Here is a 23,543-nt window from a genome sequence, read left to right on the forward strand (position 1 = left end):
TACAGTATACAGGTGTGGTAGAGGACAATAGTCAACAGGTGTACTGTAGAGCCAGCAACAGACCAGGGAAAAATGTGGAGTCCTACAAACGCATACTGAATATAAGATGTAAGTTTTTCAATGTAGTTTTGTATATACATCATTTGTTCATCTGTTAATTATGGTGATGAGTCTTAGAGACGATACACATTAACAAACTTTATGTTTAAAATATCAAAATTACCTATTCTTGAAACAAATTCAATTTTGCTTTAAAACACAACTTTAAATGAAATAGGAATGCATTACGTACATGTAATCACTTATTATGATTCTTTTTGATCTTGGTAGAAGAATAGCCGCAAAATGTGTTCAGAATCATATATTTCGAATTAAATACATGTAATTATGAAATTTTGTCAATTGATGATGACGTATGACATTATAAATTCACTCAATGATACACGAAAAATGATGCGCTTTGTTTATAAGCATTGTTTAACTTTCATTTTGATGAAATGTATTCGTATTGTCCTGCATTATTTTAAGTTCCCTCCAAGATCATATTCATCATGTCGCTTCTGATTCTGACCAAATGGCTTGCAAAATTTATACACATGTATGTTGTGATCAGTTAAATTCCATCCTGTGGAATTAATAACAAAGACTTCTTGTACATTTTACACATTAGGCGATGCAACGTTAACCAAATCATGCAGAAAATGTTTTCTCTTCACTTTATATAAACGCCTTTACTTTAAAACTCTTCAGCAATCACTTTGTTGGTCAATGCCTTGGATTTTTTCATTATGAACATTTTTGTCCACCATGCATCCATTTTCATACTACAAAGTAGGTTTTTATACGTTTGCTTGTTGATACTTATTTTTCATAGATCCCCCATCTACTAACCCTGTCACCACAGCCTCCCCTCCAGACCTACAGTACAACACAAGTACAGAAGTGACCTTGACCTGTCTACTACCAGGTGGAAACCCTGTAGCCACGTTGTCATGGAGATGTAAGAACACATTCATGACGGGAACCAATCAGAGTACTTCTACCACAGCTGTCTCTGTATTGTCATTGGTGATGGATAGCTCCTTCAACAATCAGCAGTGTACTTGTACAGCTACTCACAGACTCCTCACCAGTCCCAAATTAAGGAGTGTATCACTGACTGTATTTTGTAAGTCAACAATCGAATGATTTTTACTCAAAGAAAATTAATCATATTACATAAGTTACACTATATTACACATGCATGTAAATTATTTGAAAATTAGCGGGTAAGTTTATAAGCAATTAAACAATATTTTTTTAAAGTTTAATATGCGTGCATGAAATGGGCTGATAAAAGCCAAAATCCTCTGTGACAGGAACAGAGGAAAAGCACAACCCTATTGATTACAGAGAAGAGGAGATTCCAAAATAATGATAAAAAATCTTTTGGATTTGTTTTTCTACGATACACCTTACCTCAATTGCTTGTTAGCTTGTACTCCATTTTTTTTAATACGATAACGTCAATTTCGAATGATGCTCATGACTTGCTTCTTTTGCAGTATTATTATAAATTATAGAGTTTTTACTTGTGCATATGTGTTCTGTATCAACATTGTTTCTCGAATATAAGAAAAAAATGTCCCATATATTCAAATGAAATGAGTTTCATAAAAGATTAATAATTGAACCAATATTTATCATATGGATTCTCATGCATTTGACAATCAGTTGTGGTAAACAAGCGTATGTGTGCATGTGCTTATTGTTATAATATGAAAACTTGTTTTGAATTTTTGAATATGTTTGCTTGTTGATACTTAATTATTGCTATAGATCCCCCATCTACTGACCCTGTGATCACAGCCTCCCCTCCAGGACTTCAGTACAACACTGGGGCTAGAGTGACATTGACCTGTCAACTACCAGGAGGAAACCCTCCAGCAACGTTGTCATGGAGATGTAAAAACTTAGTTTTGATGGGAACCAACCATAGTACCTCTACCACAGCTGTCTCTGTGTTGTCATTAGTGATGGACAGATCCTACAACAATCAACCGTGTAGTTGTACAGTTAATCACAGTCTTTTTACCAACCCTAAATCAACGAATTTGTTACTGACTGTGTTTTGTAAGTAAAATATTGGTACATGTACATTGTAACAGAAATTATCAAAGGATGATAAATCTGATTTTAAAGTGATCAGTATGATAACTTACACCTTCTAACTTCAGTTAATTTTTTGCAAACAATTATTGTCGACATTTGATACATTAATTAGTTTTCGTCATTGTTTATATATCTTCAATTTTTTTTCTTGATAATATAACTTATAAACCAGTTTATGAAATACGAAGATTTCCTTTAACAAATGCTTACTAAAATTACACCCGTCCGTATCATTGCGGTAGGTCCCTGCTAGTAGAAATAATTGGTTAACAGTGCAAATTTTGCCCTGTTTTACATTAAGAAATACTTTATCTACTTCAAAAGCACAAAAAAGATAGATATTCTATATTTTTACTGAGAAAGGGTGTTAAACACTCATGTACCCTCTTGTACCAAAAACCAACTCACGACTGTTGAAAATACGGTCTACATTTTATGTCATTGCACATGGCAAATATATTCTTTTGAAATAAATCACAAGGGAAAATTAATAATGAATAATTTTAGTCTAAAGTACACATTGCTGGTTAAAGGTAAGAAAATATTGAAGAATTAATCTTATTTTACTAATGAAGTAACAAAGCTCAAAACTCAAATCTCATTAGAATAATTAACTTGCTTTCCCTGATTTTTTTGTCGTTGTTTATAGCAACCAATGCTTGAAGGCATAATAAATGTATTGGTCATCTGTCTTTTCACTGAGATATGGGGGAAAAACATACAATTACCCCATCGCAGTTCAATAGCTCAAGCCTTTTATGTCGACAAAGGTATTTATAAATCAGCTAAAAAGTGAAATATTCTTTTTAAGATTAATTTTGTCAAAATTTACACACAGCATAACAATTGTACACGAATAAAAACAATAAAAGTTTTATTTAATGACATAAGAGCAAATTCTTTGCCACGTTTTCTGTAGGTATCAGAAATATTGGAGTTGTACCTATGCAATCATAAACATATAGTATCAAAATAAACTCCTGGGCAAAATATACTGCATACTGTATAAATCTCAATCCTTGCACAAACATACCCTCAATTATCTTTATACACCCCATCCAACATTTCTGTAGACGTTTTTTACGTGTTTGCTAATGTGCCATAATTTTAAAACCAAAAATAGCTAAATCCGGCTTCCAGTTTCCCATGAGTAGGCCCCTATTTTAAGATGGGATTTCATCCTCCATTTTAAAAATAATAGGGTCACGCAACTTACTGTTCATGATTTTGTGGGTATTGTATAATTCCAGTAGATAGGTTAAAGAAATTGAATTTACACACTTTTGTTTGGTATTTCATCTGGCTAGGAGTAATGTGAAATATTAATATTGATAATTTGGTATTTTATGTAAATTGCATAAGTTGGATTCTGAAGTCAATCTGATCATTACCATGTATTTTAAGGATAATCAGAGTTAATGATTGTATAATTGAAAACAAACCCTGTATAACAGGCAATCTATAATATTCTTTTCAATTTAGCATGTGCTTGTAAAACACAATTCATAGGTAAACTTGATCATACGTAATATTTTTATTTTAATTACACTTTATCCGTTTATAGGTTATCATCAAGTGTTGATAAAGATGTAAATAGAACCAGTATTTTAAAAAAAAATCTCACCCAAATTATTTAAGATGTCCCCCAACATCCTTTACCACTTATTGTAAGAAAATTTACCAATATTAATGTAGAAGTTTAGTGGAATGACACCTATTATATCTAAGGTTCAGTCTAAAAAATAGAGTCACCGTTGACAAAGTAAAACAACAACCCCGTTCTTCAAATTCAAAATCTGAATTTTTATGCAAAGTTGTATCTAAATACCTAATTGGTTTGTAAAAGAAAGCGTTTCTTGTACGTAGAATTTTTAATGAAAATGTAGAAAAAAGATTTGAATTATTTTTAAAGATCCACCCTCCACTAGTCCTGTTATCACAGCCTCCCCTCAAGGGCTTCAATACGTCACAAGTACTAGAGTGACCTTGATCTGTCAACTTCCGGGAGGAAACCCCGTAGCTACTTTGTCATGGAGATGTAAAATCACAGGAATGATAGGAACCAATCAGAGTACCCCTACCACAGCTGTCTCTGTATTGTCATTGCTGATGGATAGTTCCTACAACAACCAGCAGTGTACGTGTACGGCTAACCACGGTCTACTTACTATCCCTAAATCAACCACTGTGTCACTGACCGTATTTTGTAAGTCAACTAGAGTCATTTCTTATATTATTTGGAAAAAAATAAATGTACATGATTATAGAATTTGATCATGTGACTTGCTTATATTTCTACCCCATTAGATGTTTTCAATTGATACAATATTCATTTTATTTAATGTTACAGAAATGTTTCGAAAATGCAGTATGTGAAATATTATATGAATGATTAAAGGCATAAACAAATCATAGACCAGTCAAGAGTTTTATGATAAACTGTGGGCTTATTGCATTGGAAAATGAAAAGAATTCGTATATTTATATTTCATTGTTTAGTTTTGTGTTTCTTAGATTTTTCTTTACTTTTAACTGGTAAGCAAGCAGAAGACAGGTTCTCTAAAATTTACCAACAGAAATGACAAATTGGCATTTGCATTGTTCAAACTACATGCATGTAGTATTTAAATAAATTAAGTTTTTTTTCTCGAAGAATTCAAAAAATCAGTTTGGAAAAAAATTAATTATTGTTAAGAAAACATAAGTTGATGAATCAAAAGTAAATTCAACATATAACATACTAAAATATTTCTTCAGAAAAAAGTTATTTACAAATCATCCTTACAAAAATAAGGTTGCCATTCATTTTATTAATATTCAAAACAAAGAACTCGTAACAGTAAAATTTATAAATCCAAATAATTTAAACGTGCTCTGAAGAAGATTATTTTTAATTATTTTAATTGCAAAAAATTAAAGCCGGTACATTGAGAATTATAAACACTTGTTAGTGTGGATTTACGTTTGGTAAAGACAGCTAAGTTGTTGTCAAAACATGGATTTAGAATATATAAGGATGATTTGGAGGAAAATCTTTTAAATTTCAAATAGGCCGTGTCACACTGTCGCGATTTATACTACGATTGCCCACGTATTAGAAAAAGTTAAAAATCACCGTTCATCGCCAGGTTAGTCTTGCGATTTTTACAAACCGTGTGGAATATTTTTCTGCTAGAACAGTGTGTCTACGATGCCTGTGCGACAAAGAACGAGGTTTGTACGATTTAATACGAACTGAGGCGACAGCGTTAAGAACTGGTTACGATATTTCTACGAATATGAAGGATTAAATGCGGTTATATACGATACTCGTAAGAAGGACTACGATATGTCACGTTACCTACGACTAATAGCGATTATACAAATGTATACATGTAATTAAATGCATTTCCAGTAAAAGGGGAGTTGTCTGAAATTATCAAACACCATAGTGAAGTTATTTGATAAGGGTGAAAGCTACAGTTTGGAGCTTTTGATTACGTTCAATCTCTTCATGAATTTATTGACAACGGTCTTTATAGTTTCTGTGACAAATGCATTTTCAGTTTATTTCACCTTTTTCCTTTTATTTTAGACGGTTATTTGATTGCGACTGTGTTAACATCAGACAAGGTCTGCCCACATCGTATCAACTCTTTGTTCAATCGCACAGTACTCGTACAGCACTTGCCACCAATCGCTCCTTTTCGTATCAATTCGCGGGAAAATCGTTCTATGTTCCTATCGATACGTAGAACAGTCGCAGTAACTCGAAGGACACACGCACAAACTCGAAGGACATTCGAAGTAACGCGTTGGACTCTCGTAGTGTCGCAAGTACGATTCATATTGCTAGTGGGATTCATTTTTTAATAATTTAATTCTGGTTGTAACGCTGTATTTGATTGGATAAAAAATTTACTTCATATCATATAAAATGGGTTGCCTACGTCATAATGACGTACGTTAAAAACGTATCAATCCGCCTGACGTTATATTCAAAATTTGTACAAATTGAAGTCTTTTTGTTAGAACAATCATCTTTTTTCTTACATCAAATGAATGAAAATCAAATTATAAGCAATGAATTAAATAGCTACCAATTTTATACGGTATAAACTGGGTTGGAACAGTTTACACTTTTTTATTAAGCGCTTCGCGGTTTATAAAGCGTAAACTGCCCCAACCCAGTTTATACCGTATAAAATGGGTAGCTATTAAATTCATTCCTTAATTAAAGACGGAATAACTTTTACTTCTTTTCAGATAACAATGTTATAATATCAAACTGGAATCAAACATATTCCGTCAAAGAGCATGAAAGTTTTCAACTAGTTTTTGAAGTGGATGGAAATCCGTCATCTAACATCACATGGGTGTTTGTTAGAAATAACAGCGTTATAGAAAAAGATTATTATGTGAAGAAAAGCTCATTGGAAATATCTTCAGTTAACTGCTTAGATTATGGAACCTACAGAATATTAGCAGACAACGGAAAAGGTCCAATTGCTAATAAAACTGCAAATTTATTAGTGAATTGTAAGTTTTTTAACTTTGATTTTGAGATTATGTAAAATAAAATTCTGTATCAGGTTGTGCGATGTATGGAAGGGAAATTCTTTTTTAAAAGACAAACAAAAAAATGCGACATTTTTATACGTATATGCATGCCAAATTGTTCGAAATATGCAGAAACATCTCCTTGAGAAGGATGAGACTAAAAGCTAAAAGGAATTAAAATAAGCAAAAAAGCAAGTATCAAAATGAATTGTAAAAGTTAAAATTCAAAGGTAAGCGTGTACTTGAGACATTGTGCTAAAATGATTTTAAAGTCATTTAAGCTAGGTAAGAATTAGCAATGAATTCATTATTTTACTAATAATTATGATGTACAACGATTGAACCAAAATTTTTGTTAATTATACATTGTGACTTCCTTTGTTACTCAGATATGTAGGTGAGTACAACTGCAAGGTTTCTGCTCTCTTATTGGTGAACGGATGTAAATGAAAAGATGAATTTTTAATCTCTGATTTTGTTTCTGGTGGGATTCAGGCTGTGCAAAATTTTTAAATTAACTTTTTTTTTTTTCAAAATAACATATTAACAAATTACATATTATTGAAACAAATTACTAAAGGACAAAAACGTTATTGAGGGCGATATTAAAAATTTCGGTGAAGGTCATTCTTCACACCCTGATTAATACAGTTGCTCCCCTGTTTGTTATCCCCTTCGAAATGCAGTAGTGAGGGAGGGTGTATGATGCTGTGTGACAGGGTGAATGTGTATGGGGGAGGTACTATAATGGTTTGCGCAACGAAAGTGACGTAATTTGCATCTTGCTCGATTTTGATGCTTTCTCGATTTATAGATCTGCAGTAATGCAAAAAATGCTCCCATTTGCGGTACCCTTAATTCACTTTTTGTCATACAGGTAAACCTCGGCTATTCTCAACGGATTCCCTGACTCCAGCTAAAATAGGTATTGGAAAAAATGAATCTCTTCAGATATTTGTGAGAATTTTATTGTTTCCACCAGCCATACAGACAACATGGTATTTCTCAAGAAAAGCAAATGACGAAAAAGTCATAACGGATTCTAAAGATGGATACAGAATATTTCACATGAATGGAGATGTTGAACAAAACATTACTCTCTACAAAGAAAGTGTGACTACTGAGGACTTTGGTAATTATACTCTTCGAGTTGAAAATGAAATTGGTGCCTTTAGCAGGATCTACAATGTGAATTCAACAAGTAAGTTAAATTTTCTGTGCATTTCCAGCAAGAAAAAATTGTGTAACTCAGATTTCATTTAAGAAAAAAGTATAGGAATTTCTTTGAATAAAAACTGTAGTTTTTAGTTGTTGTAAATGTTATGCAAAAAATATAGAGATAATATTTTTACAATGATTATACATTGTCAGCATCTCATGGAACCTTATAAAGCCTGCAGAAGAAGTCGAAAATATTCCGATGAAAGCTTTAGTATAAGTCGATAATGAAGAAAAAATAAAAATCTGACAATGAAGTACCAAACTGGCAAAGAGCAATCCCGAAGTATTAGTCTTTAGGGTCTTTTTTAATTGGCTTTTAATCAGTTTTACTTCCGTATTGCAAGAGAAACCTCTTGTGATTTAACCATTCCTACAAAAACTATTATTTCTAGATTATTTTCCGTTTTGTAACATTTTACTGAAGTATAAGTGTACTACTTACACTGTATATGTCAAGTACATGAACAATATTCCTGGCTGGGCATAGCAATCGGCATTTCTAAAGTCGTTCTTATTAATAAAAATATGTAAAAAGCAAAAATAAAAAGGTTCTATAAATCTTGTGATTTCAGTCATTTATTGATAGGAAAATGTGTTTTGTTTTAGCTATATTTTTGTTTTAATCAATAGGACCACCCTTATTGCCCACAAACTTTACAGTACTTTGTGAAAATTCCTTGTCAATAAAGATATCTTGGATTTCTAACTTTAATGGTGGAGATGAACAAAGCTTTCAAATTTCATACTCAACTGATGAATTTTTGACAAAGCCGTTTAAAGTTCTTAAACCGGGTATTGGAGATAAAGGATACAACAAGACCCACAGCTACATTCCTATTGTTGAGCTACAAGGCCCTCTATGGTTTGCAATAACTGCCTCCAACAAGTTTGGAAATGTTACATCAGATGTTATGTACTGTACTGCTGTTAAAAGTAAGTATTTACAGTTATTAGAGATAAGAGCAGGAATATTAATATTAATATAAGTATTTAAATTTGGCATGTATTTTGCTTAAAAATGTGAGGGAATTTATAAACTTCTAAACACCGTACAGCAGACAATCCCTAGCCTGGTTCCCTGTCCCTGTTATGCATTGTATACTCCGCGTCAATTGCCTTGGCAAGGATGAGACAGGGGACCAGGCTAAGACACACCCCTACTAATGTGTTTGGAACCTTTTATGTTTCGGTATTCTGCAAATTATAAAACTCGATGATTTCAGAGTAGCTCTGGCAGTGGCTCTGGCAAAATAGCAAGACTACAGCGAGATGGGGTAAATAATTCACGGAAATATGCTGGAAAGTGATTAGCACGTGAAAACATGGTAAACAGAATAGTTATGTTGCGTTTCAGTTTTGTAATTCAATCGATCTCTCTTGAATTCATTCAAACTAAATAAGTATTTTCTATGATACAATTTTCTGCAGTCATAAATTCAAATTTCTTTTTTCACGAATATTTTTGCATGGGAACCAGGACTATATTTTTTGACGTCAGATAAGCAAATGAGGCAACAACATGGCTTTAACGGAAAATCAGCTGAATGAGAATTGCATTATGGGTTACAAGGAATACTACACAAATTTTACTCTTGAAAGAAAGGGTAAATCTTATGGCAAGCGGAAAGGCACAAAGAAAATTTTTCTATCCATTTCGTAAATCCAAAGCATCCCCCTAAATTCTTTTATTTTCATGCTCACAAAGCCTAACAATTCAGTTGATAATTAAGAGACGGAAGTCTAGGTTTCTCAAAGCCATACTGCAAAGCTATTTGCGTCTGTATTAATTCCTCTGTTGATCATGAGAATAGTTATGTAAAAATGTTTTTTCCATTTTAATGCATAATAGATGATGCTCGTTTTCCTTACCCTTAAAGCGCTGGCGTTCTGAACTTGACACAAACTACATTATATTAAAATATTTTGTTCTAGTAAACAATAAATTAAAAACGCCCGTGACATCTTTCATAGTTTCTAATCTATGTATTTTGTTCATTATAACATTTTTTGGACTCCATTGATATTATCATGGATTGACCTGAACTTCGTGTTCAAAGTAAAATGTAAACGTTTTTGGCGTAAACATTCAACGATTGGTCAGTAGCTCATGATAAGATCCTCTGTGCGCATTTATTACGATAGCCATATAAGGCCAACAAAGCCATTCAGAATCGATGATATTGCACATTTTTTACCAGCGTATCGGTCGCTATTGAGCTCTAATTTTCGCCGTAAATTATGATAAGATATATTTTTATTTAACCCCACCCCCTCTTTAGTCATTCTTTTTCTGTTGAAAATCATGAAAGTCTTTCAGAAAGGTCTGGAAACACTTTTTTTTCAAAAGAAACAGACTATATCAATTTTCTGTTTACTGCCAATTTTTATTTATAAAACTGGTTCTGTCCTATAACCTTTAAATAGGTCAATCTCAACCATTTAAACCACGTATCTTGAATTTGAATCACAATAACAATAGTAGGGGTGAGTCAGGGAGTCCAAATGTTTAAGTATGCATTTTATTACCGTCTTACTTGGAAGACGGTATTTTATAGTTGAAGTTTTTTACAGTCTTCGGACTATGCACTTCCTCTCTTTTGTGTTTGGTAGAAATTGCATGATGAGAAAATTTTCAATTATTTCATTGGTTGAAATGCTGTTCAAGGCAAGGGAGATAACTTTCTGATGATCTAATTTTCGTACGACTTAACAATTTTGCAAGATTTCCAATCTTAAAAAAATGACAAAACGAACAACAAAATCAGCAGTAATTATTTCTAAATAACATGATATTTTTATAGCAATAAATAAAAAAGGTCTCTTTAATTTCATTATAAATAAAATTTGATAGTTATTGTTTGCAGGCTTTACAATTTGTTATTATTCTTTTCCGCTTTCTTGTTTGAAGAGTGAATGGGAATCAGCCGAGGTTTGCCGAAAGCTCTCGGCCAGTCAAAGTTTACGGAGATGACCGAGCGACAACCGTGGTAGGGCTAATGCCCGTAAAAGCTAATTTAGAAATACAAAATCAAGAAATTCAAAAGAATTATACGGCCTGTTAAGTGTAGATCTCTTTACTGTTTAAAATTGTTGCTAAAGACGGTAAGCTTTTTTTGAAAAGCTCTACTTGTATTGACGTTAGAAACGTTGAATGCCGTGAATGTGTAACATCATGAGCGAAAATCAAGATCCACCCTCATATAGAATAGAAGCTGTTGAAGTGACTCTTCCACTTGTTGGATAATTCAGGAATTATGAAAGATAAATAACATTTAAAGTCAAGGCAAGGAGTGTAAAGTAAAATATAACTTTGAACCATTTTCTTTTAAATGATGTAGTCTTAAAACTGAACCGGTATGTGAAAACAAACTTTCCCTAAATTTTTATTCTGTTTGCCTTTCTTTATTTAGGAATTCCTTCTCATTGGAAGACCTTCTTTAAAGTTATCAAAGTTTTGTTAATGCATTCTATCTCAAGGGGCTGTACTCTTGAAATTAACTCGTGGTGTGTACTCGCTTGATAAATGACTGTTATATTAATAAAATATTGAATAAGTGAAAAAAAAATGGGGGGAATAATTTTTATTGATGGGATAAAAATCTAAAATATTGAGATTTCGTTATCATTTTATGATGTAACAAAGAATTAAAACTGTATCTAATTATTTTCCGCATTTTTATGTTATTACTTAATATGAAATAAATATGTTCAAATGCGTTGCCTGAAATCCGATCGATTTAAAACAAAAAAGATTGTCATATGTTCAGATTGATTTATTTTATGGTGTTTTATGTCCCATTTGAGAATTTTTCACACATACAGAGACGTCACCATATACCGGTGAAGGGCTTGAATTTTACCTCAATTCGGCAATCAAGGTCATTGAGGAATGAGGGATCTTTATCGAGCCAACGCCTCCCGTAACGCAGGACCTTGCTTTTTAAGATCTTATCAGAAGGACCCATTACTTTCACTTCTAAGTGATGAGCGTATGGCGATGTCACAGTTGCTTCCAATTTTTTTTATCAACTTAGGTTAGTCACGACCTCCCGATCACTAAGCGAGAGCTCTACTCACTAAACTACCCTAAAACAGTCATCATATATTCAGATAAAATACTCAGTATAATAAATTTATATCTATAATTAAGCATTGATTTTCATATAAAATTTAGTGGATGTCTTCATCCTATAACACACCAGGCCGTGCCGACAAATCGATAATTTGTCGGCACGGCCAGGTGTGTTATAGGACCGAAGACATCCCAGAATATGAATTCAATGCTTATATTTACATTATCTATTTTTCCTTTGTCATAATTGTTTATCTTGTTCATGTTTAATGTGAATTTAGCGCCCTTCGGTATTGGTGTGCTTAAGAAACGTAATAGCCGTTCGTGACGTTGGAAAGTTAAATGACGTAAATAAACATTGCGAGGGGGGAAAAAAAGACAAATTAATTTTTAATGCACATTTGTTGAATTTTTATGTTAATTTTAAAAGGGTAGTCTGTTTAAATGAAATTGAGTCAAAACAATATACATTTTGGTGTTCCTAGATATTGAAAATGCATGTAGTTCCTACTGTGTATTCTTTCGCGCTGTGACAAGGTTTTGCGTATGTTATAGACATTTGAACGTCGTGAATTTCTAATGGATTTCATAAAGAAAATTACACTGAATGTAAATACAAGACTATGAATTGCAAAAATTAATGATACATAGCGTGAATAAGCATCTCAAGGGGTGACTGAGTCAGTTAAGGAACATAAATAAGCGTTCCTATTTTTATAAAAATGTGTTTATAAAACACTGATGCCCTTTTATTACAGTTTTGGCGTAGGTTTTTATCTTCCTTAAATGCAAATCAGACTCTGAGGTCAAGAGATAAAAAAATATATATAATACATAGAAAGGACTTGTCTAAATACATATACTTGTGAAATATAATAGACCAGACACTAACCATTTAACGTTATAGCTAGGTTAAAAGTTTTTTTTCTAATGTAGGCCAAACTCCAAGGTCAAGGTTAAAAGATCAATATTGTTGAAACTCAAAGGAAGTCCCAGTCACATGGGATCCAAATGTAAAATATGATGGCCCTAGTTTTAACTGTTCAAAAATAATGCCAAAAGTAATTTAAGGACAGACGAGACGTTCCTTAATAATAGATAAATTTTTGAAAGATTTTGTCATTGAAGTATTGCTACTTAAACATGTTTACACACAAAAAAAATGAGAAACCTTACCACGCATTTCTGCAAGATACCACGGGTAGTTTTCCTTAAATAATCTTTTTGGGAAGAAAAATAATTCTCCAATTTCAAATGTTTAAGTGTTTGGACTTTGTAAAAACGTTTAGAAACTGGTTTAGAAATCAGAATATTATTAAGATTTTGAATATTTTTCATACATTACGAAGATATACGAAACAGATATTAAGGAACGTCTCATCTGACCTTAAAACCTTTTTTTTTTTAAAATGGGTCATTACTCGATGGCCTTGTCAATTACACATGTGAAGTATGAAAGCTCTATAGATACGTGTGCAACAGTTAAAGAGTTATGGACAGTATTAAATGTCGGTAAATTCTAGAAAAATTTTGTCAAGATCACGAAGTCAAATATGTTGATACCCGATAAAAGATCTTGTCATCAAAATTAAACATTTAAAATATGAGAGCCACAGCTTCAACCAATCGAAAAGTATAGCCAGACGCACATTAACTTATCCCATAACTTCTTCGTGCTATGACTTGCATATTTTCTTTGGGTACCACCAAATTTGCCTTTTGACCTTAAAGTTTAATCCACAAAAAAATTTAATATTATAACACTCTATTCTTATGAAAAGTTTGTATTAGGGCTTTCAATCTTTACCTTTTTTATTCATTGTGATTAGAACATTTCAAAAGGTGTAAATATTTTTTTACTTTGACCCATTTTAAAAACTTTAACCTGAGTCAAAACCTTTGAGCAGTTTGAAATAAAGCTTTCATATTTCTCAGATATATTCAATGTGTGATACTTTCCTTTGAATACCAACAATTTTGACAATCAGAGCTTGACTTTTGGTGATTTACTTGCATTTGAGAAATTTATCGTCGCCATAATCTTCCATATCGGGAAATCAGTGTTTCAAAAACATGTTTTGTCATAATTTCTAAAAGTCAATTCTTTTCTTATCTTTCACTAGAAATGGTAAATCTCCGGGCATGTATCTTCATCAATAATATCATATTTTTGTAGGTCAAGTTCCAGATTCAAATATACCTGTAGGGGGCATTATCGGTGGCACGATGGGTGGAGTTATTTCTGTTGTGCTCGTTGTATGTGTTATATTTTTTAACAGAAAATATCAGATTAAATGTGTTGGTAAGTTTATCTAATTAATCAATAAATATTTTAATTTTAAATAATCTATTTCTTCCTTTCATTTCTTTGATTTTTTTCTATTATTTTGTTTCAGAAAGAGATTCTAACCTGAGGTAAGGAAAAGCAAGAAAGAACACCTAGATAGAATATTTTGTAGTAGACCCCACTAAAAGTATTATTAAAGGTACCGTGACGCAATATGTGCCCGCACCATAAAATCATTAATATGTATCCGTAAGTGTTGAGAACAGCTCTAAATGTACAGCTCTACCTCGACAGTGATGGCGTCACAATACGAATAAAATAAAGCAATTAAGTATATACACTAAGAAAAATTTCTTATCCCCCACAGAGAAGAGTTACGCTGGTATATTTCAATATTTCTTTCATAATGTAACATAAATTTTAGTTGTGTAAAGTGTTTAAACACACTCTTAAAAGTTCACAGAAACTTTGAGGCGAGAATTCTGAATACATGCTATATATATATAATTTTTTTTTTCGGAAAAAGTCTACTGAACAGTACAGTTGCATTTTTGCACTTTTTACCATATTATTTGGCTTGGAAAAACATCTAATTGTTTAACGAAACAAATATCACCTCTAAATTGAGGAAAACACCCAATTCAGCAAATATATTTGAATTTTGGGAGAAAATAGTTTGTTATTCTCCTTAAATGTTCCCTGTCAGATGCACCTTCATAATATGTTTGGATCACAATATGGCTTGACAAATGTTAATAAAAATACATGTAGTAGGAATAGAATTAACGACTAGAATGACAAAGGCTAATCGTATGGTCGTGGTGACCTCTCAAAAAATCATAGAACGTGTTCTGCGAAATGTAATCAGAATGTTTTGTCTGAATATTATTTTAATTTATTTTATTTTACAGTGGAGGAAAAACGATTGAATCAAAAAATGTCTCAGAAAGCCTAGGTGAGAAACATTTCATTGCTTCTCAATTTTTAATTTGAATTAGGCAACTTCATTAATTTTTCTTTATTACCTTTTAATTTTAGGTCTTCGAACGGAAATGAGGTATTGTATTGGTCAGAGTAAAATACGAATTAGAAGGAAGATGCAAAATTTTCTACATACGTGTAGATAAGTGCGAAAAATTACATTTAATAATGTAATCATTTCAAAACAAAACGTCTAAATTTTGTGTCATCTTTGTTCCAATTTGATAAAATTAAACTACTGCACAAACTTTCTTTTCAGATTAAAAATTATTGTGATAACTTATATGTAATAATCTGTGGTTCGCACAAAATGTAATTATTTCAAAAGAAAACTTCGATATCTTTTAAATTGGTCATAATTATTCGACCCCTTTTCAAATAAAAAAAATATTGTAAAAAAAAATTATGATTGCCAAGGTAACAAAATATTACCTAAAGCAGTAGTGAATATCGAAATTATTTATTAAGCGTCCAGTATGAAGAGCTAAAAAAGAATAACCTGAATCAGGAAAACAGCTATGACGTTATCAATTCACAAAATAGTGAGTACAATTACAACTTTATACCACTAGATATCAAGTCTGAAATCATTAAAATCATTCATATTATATACATAATTTGTTAAGGAATTCTTATTACCCTTATCTTGTTTTTTTTCTAGAGAACAGAACATCCGGGTAAGTGGTTGCTCTCATCAAGTTTGATATTGATTTAAAACGAATTAACCCAAAACACCAAAACATTCACGTAAGAAATTTCAGGTCGAGACAATTTAATGAATTAGATACTCTTTTTTGGACGATACAGTGCCACATATGAAGAGTTGCCACCTCAAAAAGAAGAAAGTAAGTATGGAGAATTTACAGGTTCTAAGGGTATGGCTAGAAAATGTTAATTACAATATTAAAAGAACATATAATGTAACTTCTTTAAAATATAATCTATTTACTTCAGTTGAATAATAATTTGAAAGAATGACTTATGAAAAGGAAAAAAATGTGTGTTAACATGCCATTTTGAAGTTTTGAAGATAATTTTTATAAGTACGAAAGGTTGGAAGGTTTACTCGACATTCATAATTCAAATTTCAAGATTCATTATCTAAAACCAATAAAATTTCCATATATAATACATGTGTTAAAAAGTCGACAAAAATGAACAAAAGTTAAAAATGTTGCGATTTTGTGAACAGGGCATTTACCGGATATCTGAAGCTTTGATTTACGTCCTTTCTTGTTCATGATACAAGTATATCAAAGTCTTGTTCTAAACTCAGCATTTTGCATATTCTATTTCGATATAATGACTTTTAAGCATTTAGCATCTACAACATATCCTAATAATGAATGTTTACTGTTGATTTTTATACAGGCCATCATTATCACACTGAATGTTATCAGTGTTTAATTCTGTTTGATTTAATCTCTTAACAAGGAACACACAGCGGGAATAAAGTGGTCAATAGGGGATGTACACTCATTCATTGCATCTAATCCAACCCCGAACGGTTTAAGTGGGCCGTGTTTAATTGTTATCGATTTGTATTGTTTCAATGGTCTCTTGAGTCCAATTCGTTTCCTGTATATTTCATTGATATCTTTCTTCTTGAAAATTTTTCAAGTCAATTTTTGTCAAGGGCCTTATCACATAATTTATATGCTAATATTTGTAATGATTTGTTAATGAAAGTGAATAGCGTAGTAGGCTCCAAACAAAGAAAATTACATTCAGCATTTTATAAAATGAAAATTCTGTAAAATTCATGAATATTTTTTTAAAGAAAACATTTCATACATATTGTACTTTAATAAATGTGAATCATTTAAATTGCAGGTGAAAAAGAGTCCCCTTACTCGAAGTCGAAGGTATTGTCCCCAGCACACGTATATGTAAATATGTCATTCAAAGGAAAATGAGAGCTAGGTTTATACGAAATCTTTTGTTTATTATTGTTGTTTTTATTCTAGATAATCTCGAATCAGTTTTAGGAATGTGACTGCATGCACGATAAAACAAAAAAAACTTTTGAAGAATGTTTTGTACCGAATTATTCTAGTGAATTATGTGCTGCATGGTTTTATGTATATAAGCTGCATTCTCCCTATAGTCATGCATGTTTATTTCAGTATTTTGTTTAACTATTTTAGTGCTGATTTATGTTTACAGTAACTTTGCAGAAGCATCTATAGTAATCTTAATATTAATTAAACATTTTAGCATAATTATTGAGCAATCAAGTAAAAATTTTTCTGTTTTATTTTCTTTAGTGTTTTGTGTAATTGAATGAAATGTTTAACATCAAGGTGCCTCAATAAAGTGCACTAGCACAAGGGAAAACATTAAACAGATCTTGTTGTTATACCTTTTAAATATGTTCCTATACAAATCTATACAAAAAAGTCTAACACATCTAATGTATTTTTCATCGGGCATAAAAAAAAATCGATGTTGGACCGCTGAATGAGATGTTGGACCGGTCGGTGAGATGTTGGACCGCTTATGTCACAGAATGGGTGGAGCTTAATCTCATTTTTCTTTGTTGGTGTTCAACAGTGACGGACCACTCAGATGTAATATCACGGAAGACAATATAAAAAAACATGTATGTCCGAAAAATAATAATAAAATAAACGTACATGTATATCAAAACATTTATTGACTGAGTTTTCCCGCAATATGCGTTTTATGGACCCTCGGTCTATCGGCCTAAGGCAGACATTTTGGTTCTTGAGTGTTGCCCTCGAACTCAGTCAATAAATGTATAATATTTTTAAGATAGGCAGAACACATATTCCTTGATTACAAAAGTACCGCTGCTTTCTTAAAATCAAGAGCTTGACGTAATAAGTACATGAAAGTGTTACTTTATAAAGTTTCTTTATTTATATATAAATATTGGTTTTCAAACGCTCTTGGTCGTAAAATGAAAATGTTTATTCACTGATAAGTATATACATCATTAAAACACATAAAATCTTAAGTGATTTTAATTCTAATATTAAGTACACATACAAAAGAAAAAGCAATTACAGCAATTTTTTAAATCAAAGAAACCTTTTTAAACTGAACTCCGGGAAATAATTACGTCGAAATCATTTTCATGCCCAAAATCTTTATATATGTTTCCTGACTGCCTTCTAAAATAAAAAAAATACAAAAGAATTTGAAGAACAGCCCAACATCAGCCCAATGACAGCTTAGTGTATTATTTATTTGCTTATATAAATATATTTGAAAAGCTAGACATTAAGAAGTTTTGAATGATTAGCTAAGGTGGAAATAATTACGATAGCTGCTAATATTGCAGACATAGTCTTTTAGAAAGTAACAAATATTTTGAGAGACCTTTTTTCCGATATTGCCAATTTTTATGATAAAGTATTGTAATTGGTATAAGAGGTCCAAGAACGATATACAGATAATTAATATACAGCTATTTGAACAACAACCTTATTCTGTGAATATTTTTTTTTTCATTATTTCATTGTTAATAAAAAACCGTAAAGACTCGCCACTATAATAGAAGAAATCCACACCCAAAGTGACATGTGCACAACCTTTGTGTACGTAAAAGGTATGCTTGTAATGCGGCTTACAAATGTAAATATATCGAATGAGTGCAATCACTAGAAGGTGTAAATTAGAGGACGCGTATGTAAATAACGAAATTCGATGAAAATAAAGAAATAGTATAATGAATGATAAAAATATGCAAAAGTGAAAATGAAAGTCAAAATCAGAAGCAAGAATACCAACAGTCTCGTTTAAAGTCATCATGTCTTAAGTTCTATGATCGATTTAATGACCATGCCAGCAAATACAATTTATCATTTAGTCAAATGCTGACTGTCGTTTTTCATACTGATTGTTAGGCCATTATTTTATTTACACGAGTCGTCCACGAATTTTTCCATTATTTCCCGAGCATGACAAGGAGAATATGGCGGATATGATTGGTTGGCAGGAGATGCTCACTCCTCCATATCACTTGATCCCAACTCTGATGTTTTGGAGGTTCATGTTTGCTCTGAATCAATTTTGCAATGTTTAATGGAATGTTGAGCTTGGATACTGTTCGTTATGTCTATATTTTATTTCTACAATTCTATTGCATTATACAAAGTTATTTTCCTGATTCTTCAATATGTTCTTCAAAACATTAAATTTAGATTATACCTCATAAAATCATAAAAGCTGCAAAGACAGAAATGCTCGATATTGACTCAATGAGAAACACCCATTTTAAGCACAAGCCTCATCATATAGCCTTGCATTGCATGGTATAACATGAATAATACAAAGCTTTACCGATTTACGACGATTTTCAACAAGCAAACATTCTAAAATATTAATGTTAGAAATATTATTACATGTATATACTAGCTAGTAATCTGGGACTTTGTAAAATTAATAATGTGAATATTTATTTGTGATTTTATCATTTATTGTGTCTGTTTTTGTTCTTTCAAACATACTCATTAAATGCATTAATTTATGCTAAAAAAAGTTAAATAAATGCATTATCATAATGACAGGAATGACTTAAAGTGAAGCTGAAAATAATAATCAATAAAACAAGAAATTATAAAAAAAAATCAATTTGAAAATTAGTTTCAATTCCATTTCACATATTTCCAATTAAGTACATTTTTTATGCTTTGGAATATACTAAATAGAAAATCTAAAATAAACCAACGCATGGTTCTTTGTCAATGCTACAAGATAGATTTTTAGAGTTTTGTTTTTTTATTGACAAGCATCGAACGTTTCATATTTTACAAAGAAATAATTAGAGTAAAGTAATACCTTGTCAATTCAATAAAGCTTATCAAAATAAATGCTCTCCGAAAACATCAATTTCTTAAACAGTTACATGTTAACAATCCAGAGATATGTTTTCTGACTACTTTCGAAAAAATAAAGTAAACAAAATAATTCGAACTGCAGCCCATCATGAGGCTAACGACAGAAAAATACTCAAATATACTGCTTGTTCTTACATAATTGATATACAAGGCATAAACAACAACTGTTGGAATTTAGGTCACAGTCGATATTAGGATTATGGCTGCTAGCATTGCAGACATGGTTGTTTGGAAAGTAGTTGAAGTTTTTGTCAGGCCTTTCCTGATATTTACAATATCAATAATTTGAAGTATAACAATCGGTATTAGAGATCCAAGAAACGACAAACAAAGATATATAATGTCCACAATTAAGCCGCTTGAATAAGACAACAAATTTTCATTAACCATAAACAGATGCACGGTGTATAAAACTGCAACAATAATGGAGGTTAACCATACCACCAAAGACATATATACAACCTTAGTATACGTAAAGGTCAGGCTATAAAACGGTTTGCTGATGTAGATGTAACGGATGACTGCAATAATGAGGATGTGAAAGTTAGATGACAAAACTGCAATTGCCGTAATTCCAGAGAAATACTTAAATGAAGTAATCAACAAAATATATCTGGGAATATCTCGAAATGTCTCAAAATCAGGTTGAACACATCAGCAACAGAGGAACAAAATATTCCCGTATACGTTGGTATTTTAAGCTTTTTTTTGAAAGATAAATAAACAAATAATTGCTAGGTTTCCTACAGTTCCAATAATACAAAAAGTAGCTGCAAATACTTTAACAATATTGAACTGGTCCATAGAATATTCTTCGGTAGAGTTTGAAACTACTTTAAAAGTCTGATTCTTCCAAATGCTCCAGTTGGAATTATCAGCTGAAGACTGATTCCTCAAGTCATCCCATACAGGATCCATGTTTCAAATCTGTCGAAGCTCACTGTTTGATTTTGCGGAAATACTTGAATTTCACCTTTTTTCTTTTGATGAAACCTTTTTTAATATACTTGTTCAAGCATCTGAACAGTTTATTCTTTAATAAAATGTTTTTAGAATTATAGTTGAGTTATTTTGAAATAAATAAATAAATTTTGAAATTTTGAACGAAACATTGAGTTCATTTGGAAAAGGTCTTCCTCTGGTTTGTCTAGTATTTTCCATAACAAGTAATTTGTCATAAAATCCCATTCTTTCAATAGTAAGAAAAGCATCATATGTTGTATTTTAAACACGAAATATTCCAATGTTGACTGGTGATTTTACAATCAGTTACTCTTAAAATGTCCGAAAATTAAAATGTCCAATATAACTAATGTAGCTACTAAGTCGATGAACACTTAATGTAATGGAAATTAATCTGAATTAATAATACTAGTGATGGTTAATATTCAAAATTAATTGAATGTCGAGTCGTTTAGAAAATTGGAAAGACTTTAATTATATATTTCTTTACCATGGACGAAAGAAAAACCAGTCATTGAATTAAATTAAAAAATTAAGGTCAAGATCTAGTAAATGACTTTAGACTAATTTTTGTTGCTAGATCCATTATGACGTCACAATCATTTTCAACTTTACCTTTCCTGTACTTTACAACTTTAACAGAATTATGTAGAAAATATGGTATTTTCATGGATTTAATTTGAATCAATATGAAAAGTAATCCTGATACCTATTTGAAATTTCATTTTATTTTTTTAAAAAAAAGAGGCCCTGAACATAAAAAAATACCGTTTTCTGAGAGACTGTAGGCAACCTTGATAACATTTTTTTTCTGATGTGGAAAAATTTCATATTCATGACTCAATTTTGCACAAAGTTTCAGAGTCCTAGTGAATATATGATTAACAATTATATAAGCCTTAATTTAAAGGAATTTGTAAATAACAGTATTCAAACGTGTATCATAATATATAATTTCCAAAAATTATCTTTCGTAGTTAATCAATTTACACAATGTTTGATAACTACTGTCACAATATCATCGTCGCGGTCGTAGCGCAGTCGTTAGAGCGTCTGCTCTAGAGTTGCGAAGTAAGGAGTTGATCCTTATATCGCTTGTGTGAATCTCACTGTGGGACGTGAAGACCGGTACGTCCAATGAGGCCGTATAAATTGAGGTCCCGTGTCGCAGTAGGTGCAGCCACGAAAAAGATTCCCTGCTCATAATCAATGGTCCTGAGTGTAGAGTATAGGTAAAAATTTGTAGCCTTCCACAGGCAAGTGGTTGCGTCTCCATATGAGTGAAAGATTCTCGAGAGGGATGTTAAACCACATACGATCCATCAGTTAATCACGATTGAATTGAGTCCCAGTATGAATGATATTCCTCCTTCGCACCTATTTCTGACGATTGCGATTTTTATTCGCATTTAATAATATTAGCTTTTCAGCCATTTATCCCCAAGTGGATTCATTCGAGTGAGAACTATACCGATCGACCTTTGCCTCGTCAATGTCGGACACAAATGTGATTGAAAGTATATATTTCTTTAAATTCTGTCTGCTACAACATTCTTGTATCTTTCGTTTTAGGATCCAGGGAAAAGAAGAAGAGTTTTATATATTCCGATCTCGATCTATTTACATTAAATTCTCGCTAACCCAACTCAAAGAACAGCAAGAAAGCTTTCCTCATACAATGAGCGGATCTATTATTTAAACTAATATTCCGATCTCGATCTATTTACATTAAATTCTAACCCAACTCAAATAACAGCAAGAAAGCTTTCCTCATAATATGAGCGGATCTATTATTAAATTAAAAAATTCTACTATACTATGCTACCTATTCCCACTTTCTGAAAATCAGTTAGGAAAAGGTAAGATTTTATGTGCGAATAGGTAGAATTTTTGTGCAAACAAATTACCGATTAGGAATATTACTACTGTATAAACAGTAGTTTATGAACACCTGCTCATCTGCAACTTTGCTCTTTTAGATTACTTTTTACTTATATTTGCAGGAAATATTTAAATATAAATCATATTTTTGCGCAATAAATTTTATTGTATTTTATAAAATTCAGCTATTTAAATGAATTTCTTTTCCATAAATATATATCATTATTTCTGATGTTCAGGCGTCGCAGTCTTATTGTTTGTTTACATGTTGTAAGATCGAATTACTTTTTGAAGTTAAAGGTGCATTGAAATCTTAAATTTTCCATGAATTACGAGGACTGGAATTGAGAGGATTGCACGGAGACAGAAGATTCAGTTTGTTGTCAGCGGGTTAGGTGTCCCCATACCAAACCAGGTTTAACAGATATAATTTGCGTTCCTTTTTGGATATTAATTAACCAATCAGAGGCTAGAATACAAACAAATTGATTTATTTATAAATACTACGAGCTTATTACATGTACATGTACATTTATTCACTTGCTAAGGGCCAATACATTATGTTTTCTTTATTACAATTTGG

The 23,543-nt window shown here is 31.6% G+C and overlaps 1 protein-coding gene and 1 long non-coding RNA gene across 2 annotated transcripts in view; both read left to right on the plus strand.

Moving 5' to 3' along the window:
• Positions 1-15,225, plus strand: part of LOC134267468 (synaptogenesis protein syg-2-like) — a 124,259-nt gene extending 109,034 nt beyond the window's left edge. The window contains exons 7-13 of the mRNA XM_062749671.1: positions 1,819-2,112; positions 4,064-4,357; positions 6,397-6,669; positions 7,568-7,891; positions 8,542-8,844; positions 14,160-14,285; positions 15,182-15,225. Of these exons, the coding sequence (XP_062605655.1) occupies positions 1,819-2,112; positions 4,064-4,357; positions 6,397-6,669; positions 7,568-7,891; positions 8,542-8,844; positions 14,160-14,285; positions 15,182-15,225 (1,658 nt within the window). The remainder of the gene's footprint in view (positions 1-1,818; positions 2,113-4,063; positions 4,358-6,396; positions 6,670-7,567; positions 7,892-8,541; positions 8,845-14,159; positions 14,286-15,181) is intronic.
• An 80-nt stretch (positions 15,226-15,305) lies between these two features.
• LOC134267467 (uncharacterized) lies at positions 15,306-15,946 on the plus strand. Its single transcript, XR_009992165.1, has 3 exons — positions 15,306-15,327; positions 15,720-15,793; positions 15,913-15,946. It is a non-coding gene; the product is annotated as an uncharacterized LOC134267467 (long non-coding RNA).
• The last annotated feature ends 7,597 nt before the right edge of the window (positions 15,947-23,543 follow it).

This window comes from Saccostrea cucullata, unplaced genomic scaffold (assembly GCF_032062105.1).
Source record: "Saccostrea cucullata isolate Sc308-1 unplaced genomic scaffold, CSIRO_AGI_Scuc_v1 ctg1132, whole genome shotgun sequence".
Classification (NCBI taxonomy): domain Eukaryota; kingdom Metazoa; phylum Mollusca; class Bivalvia; order Ostreida; family Ostreidae; genus Saccostrea; species Saccostrea cuccullata.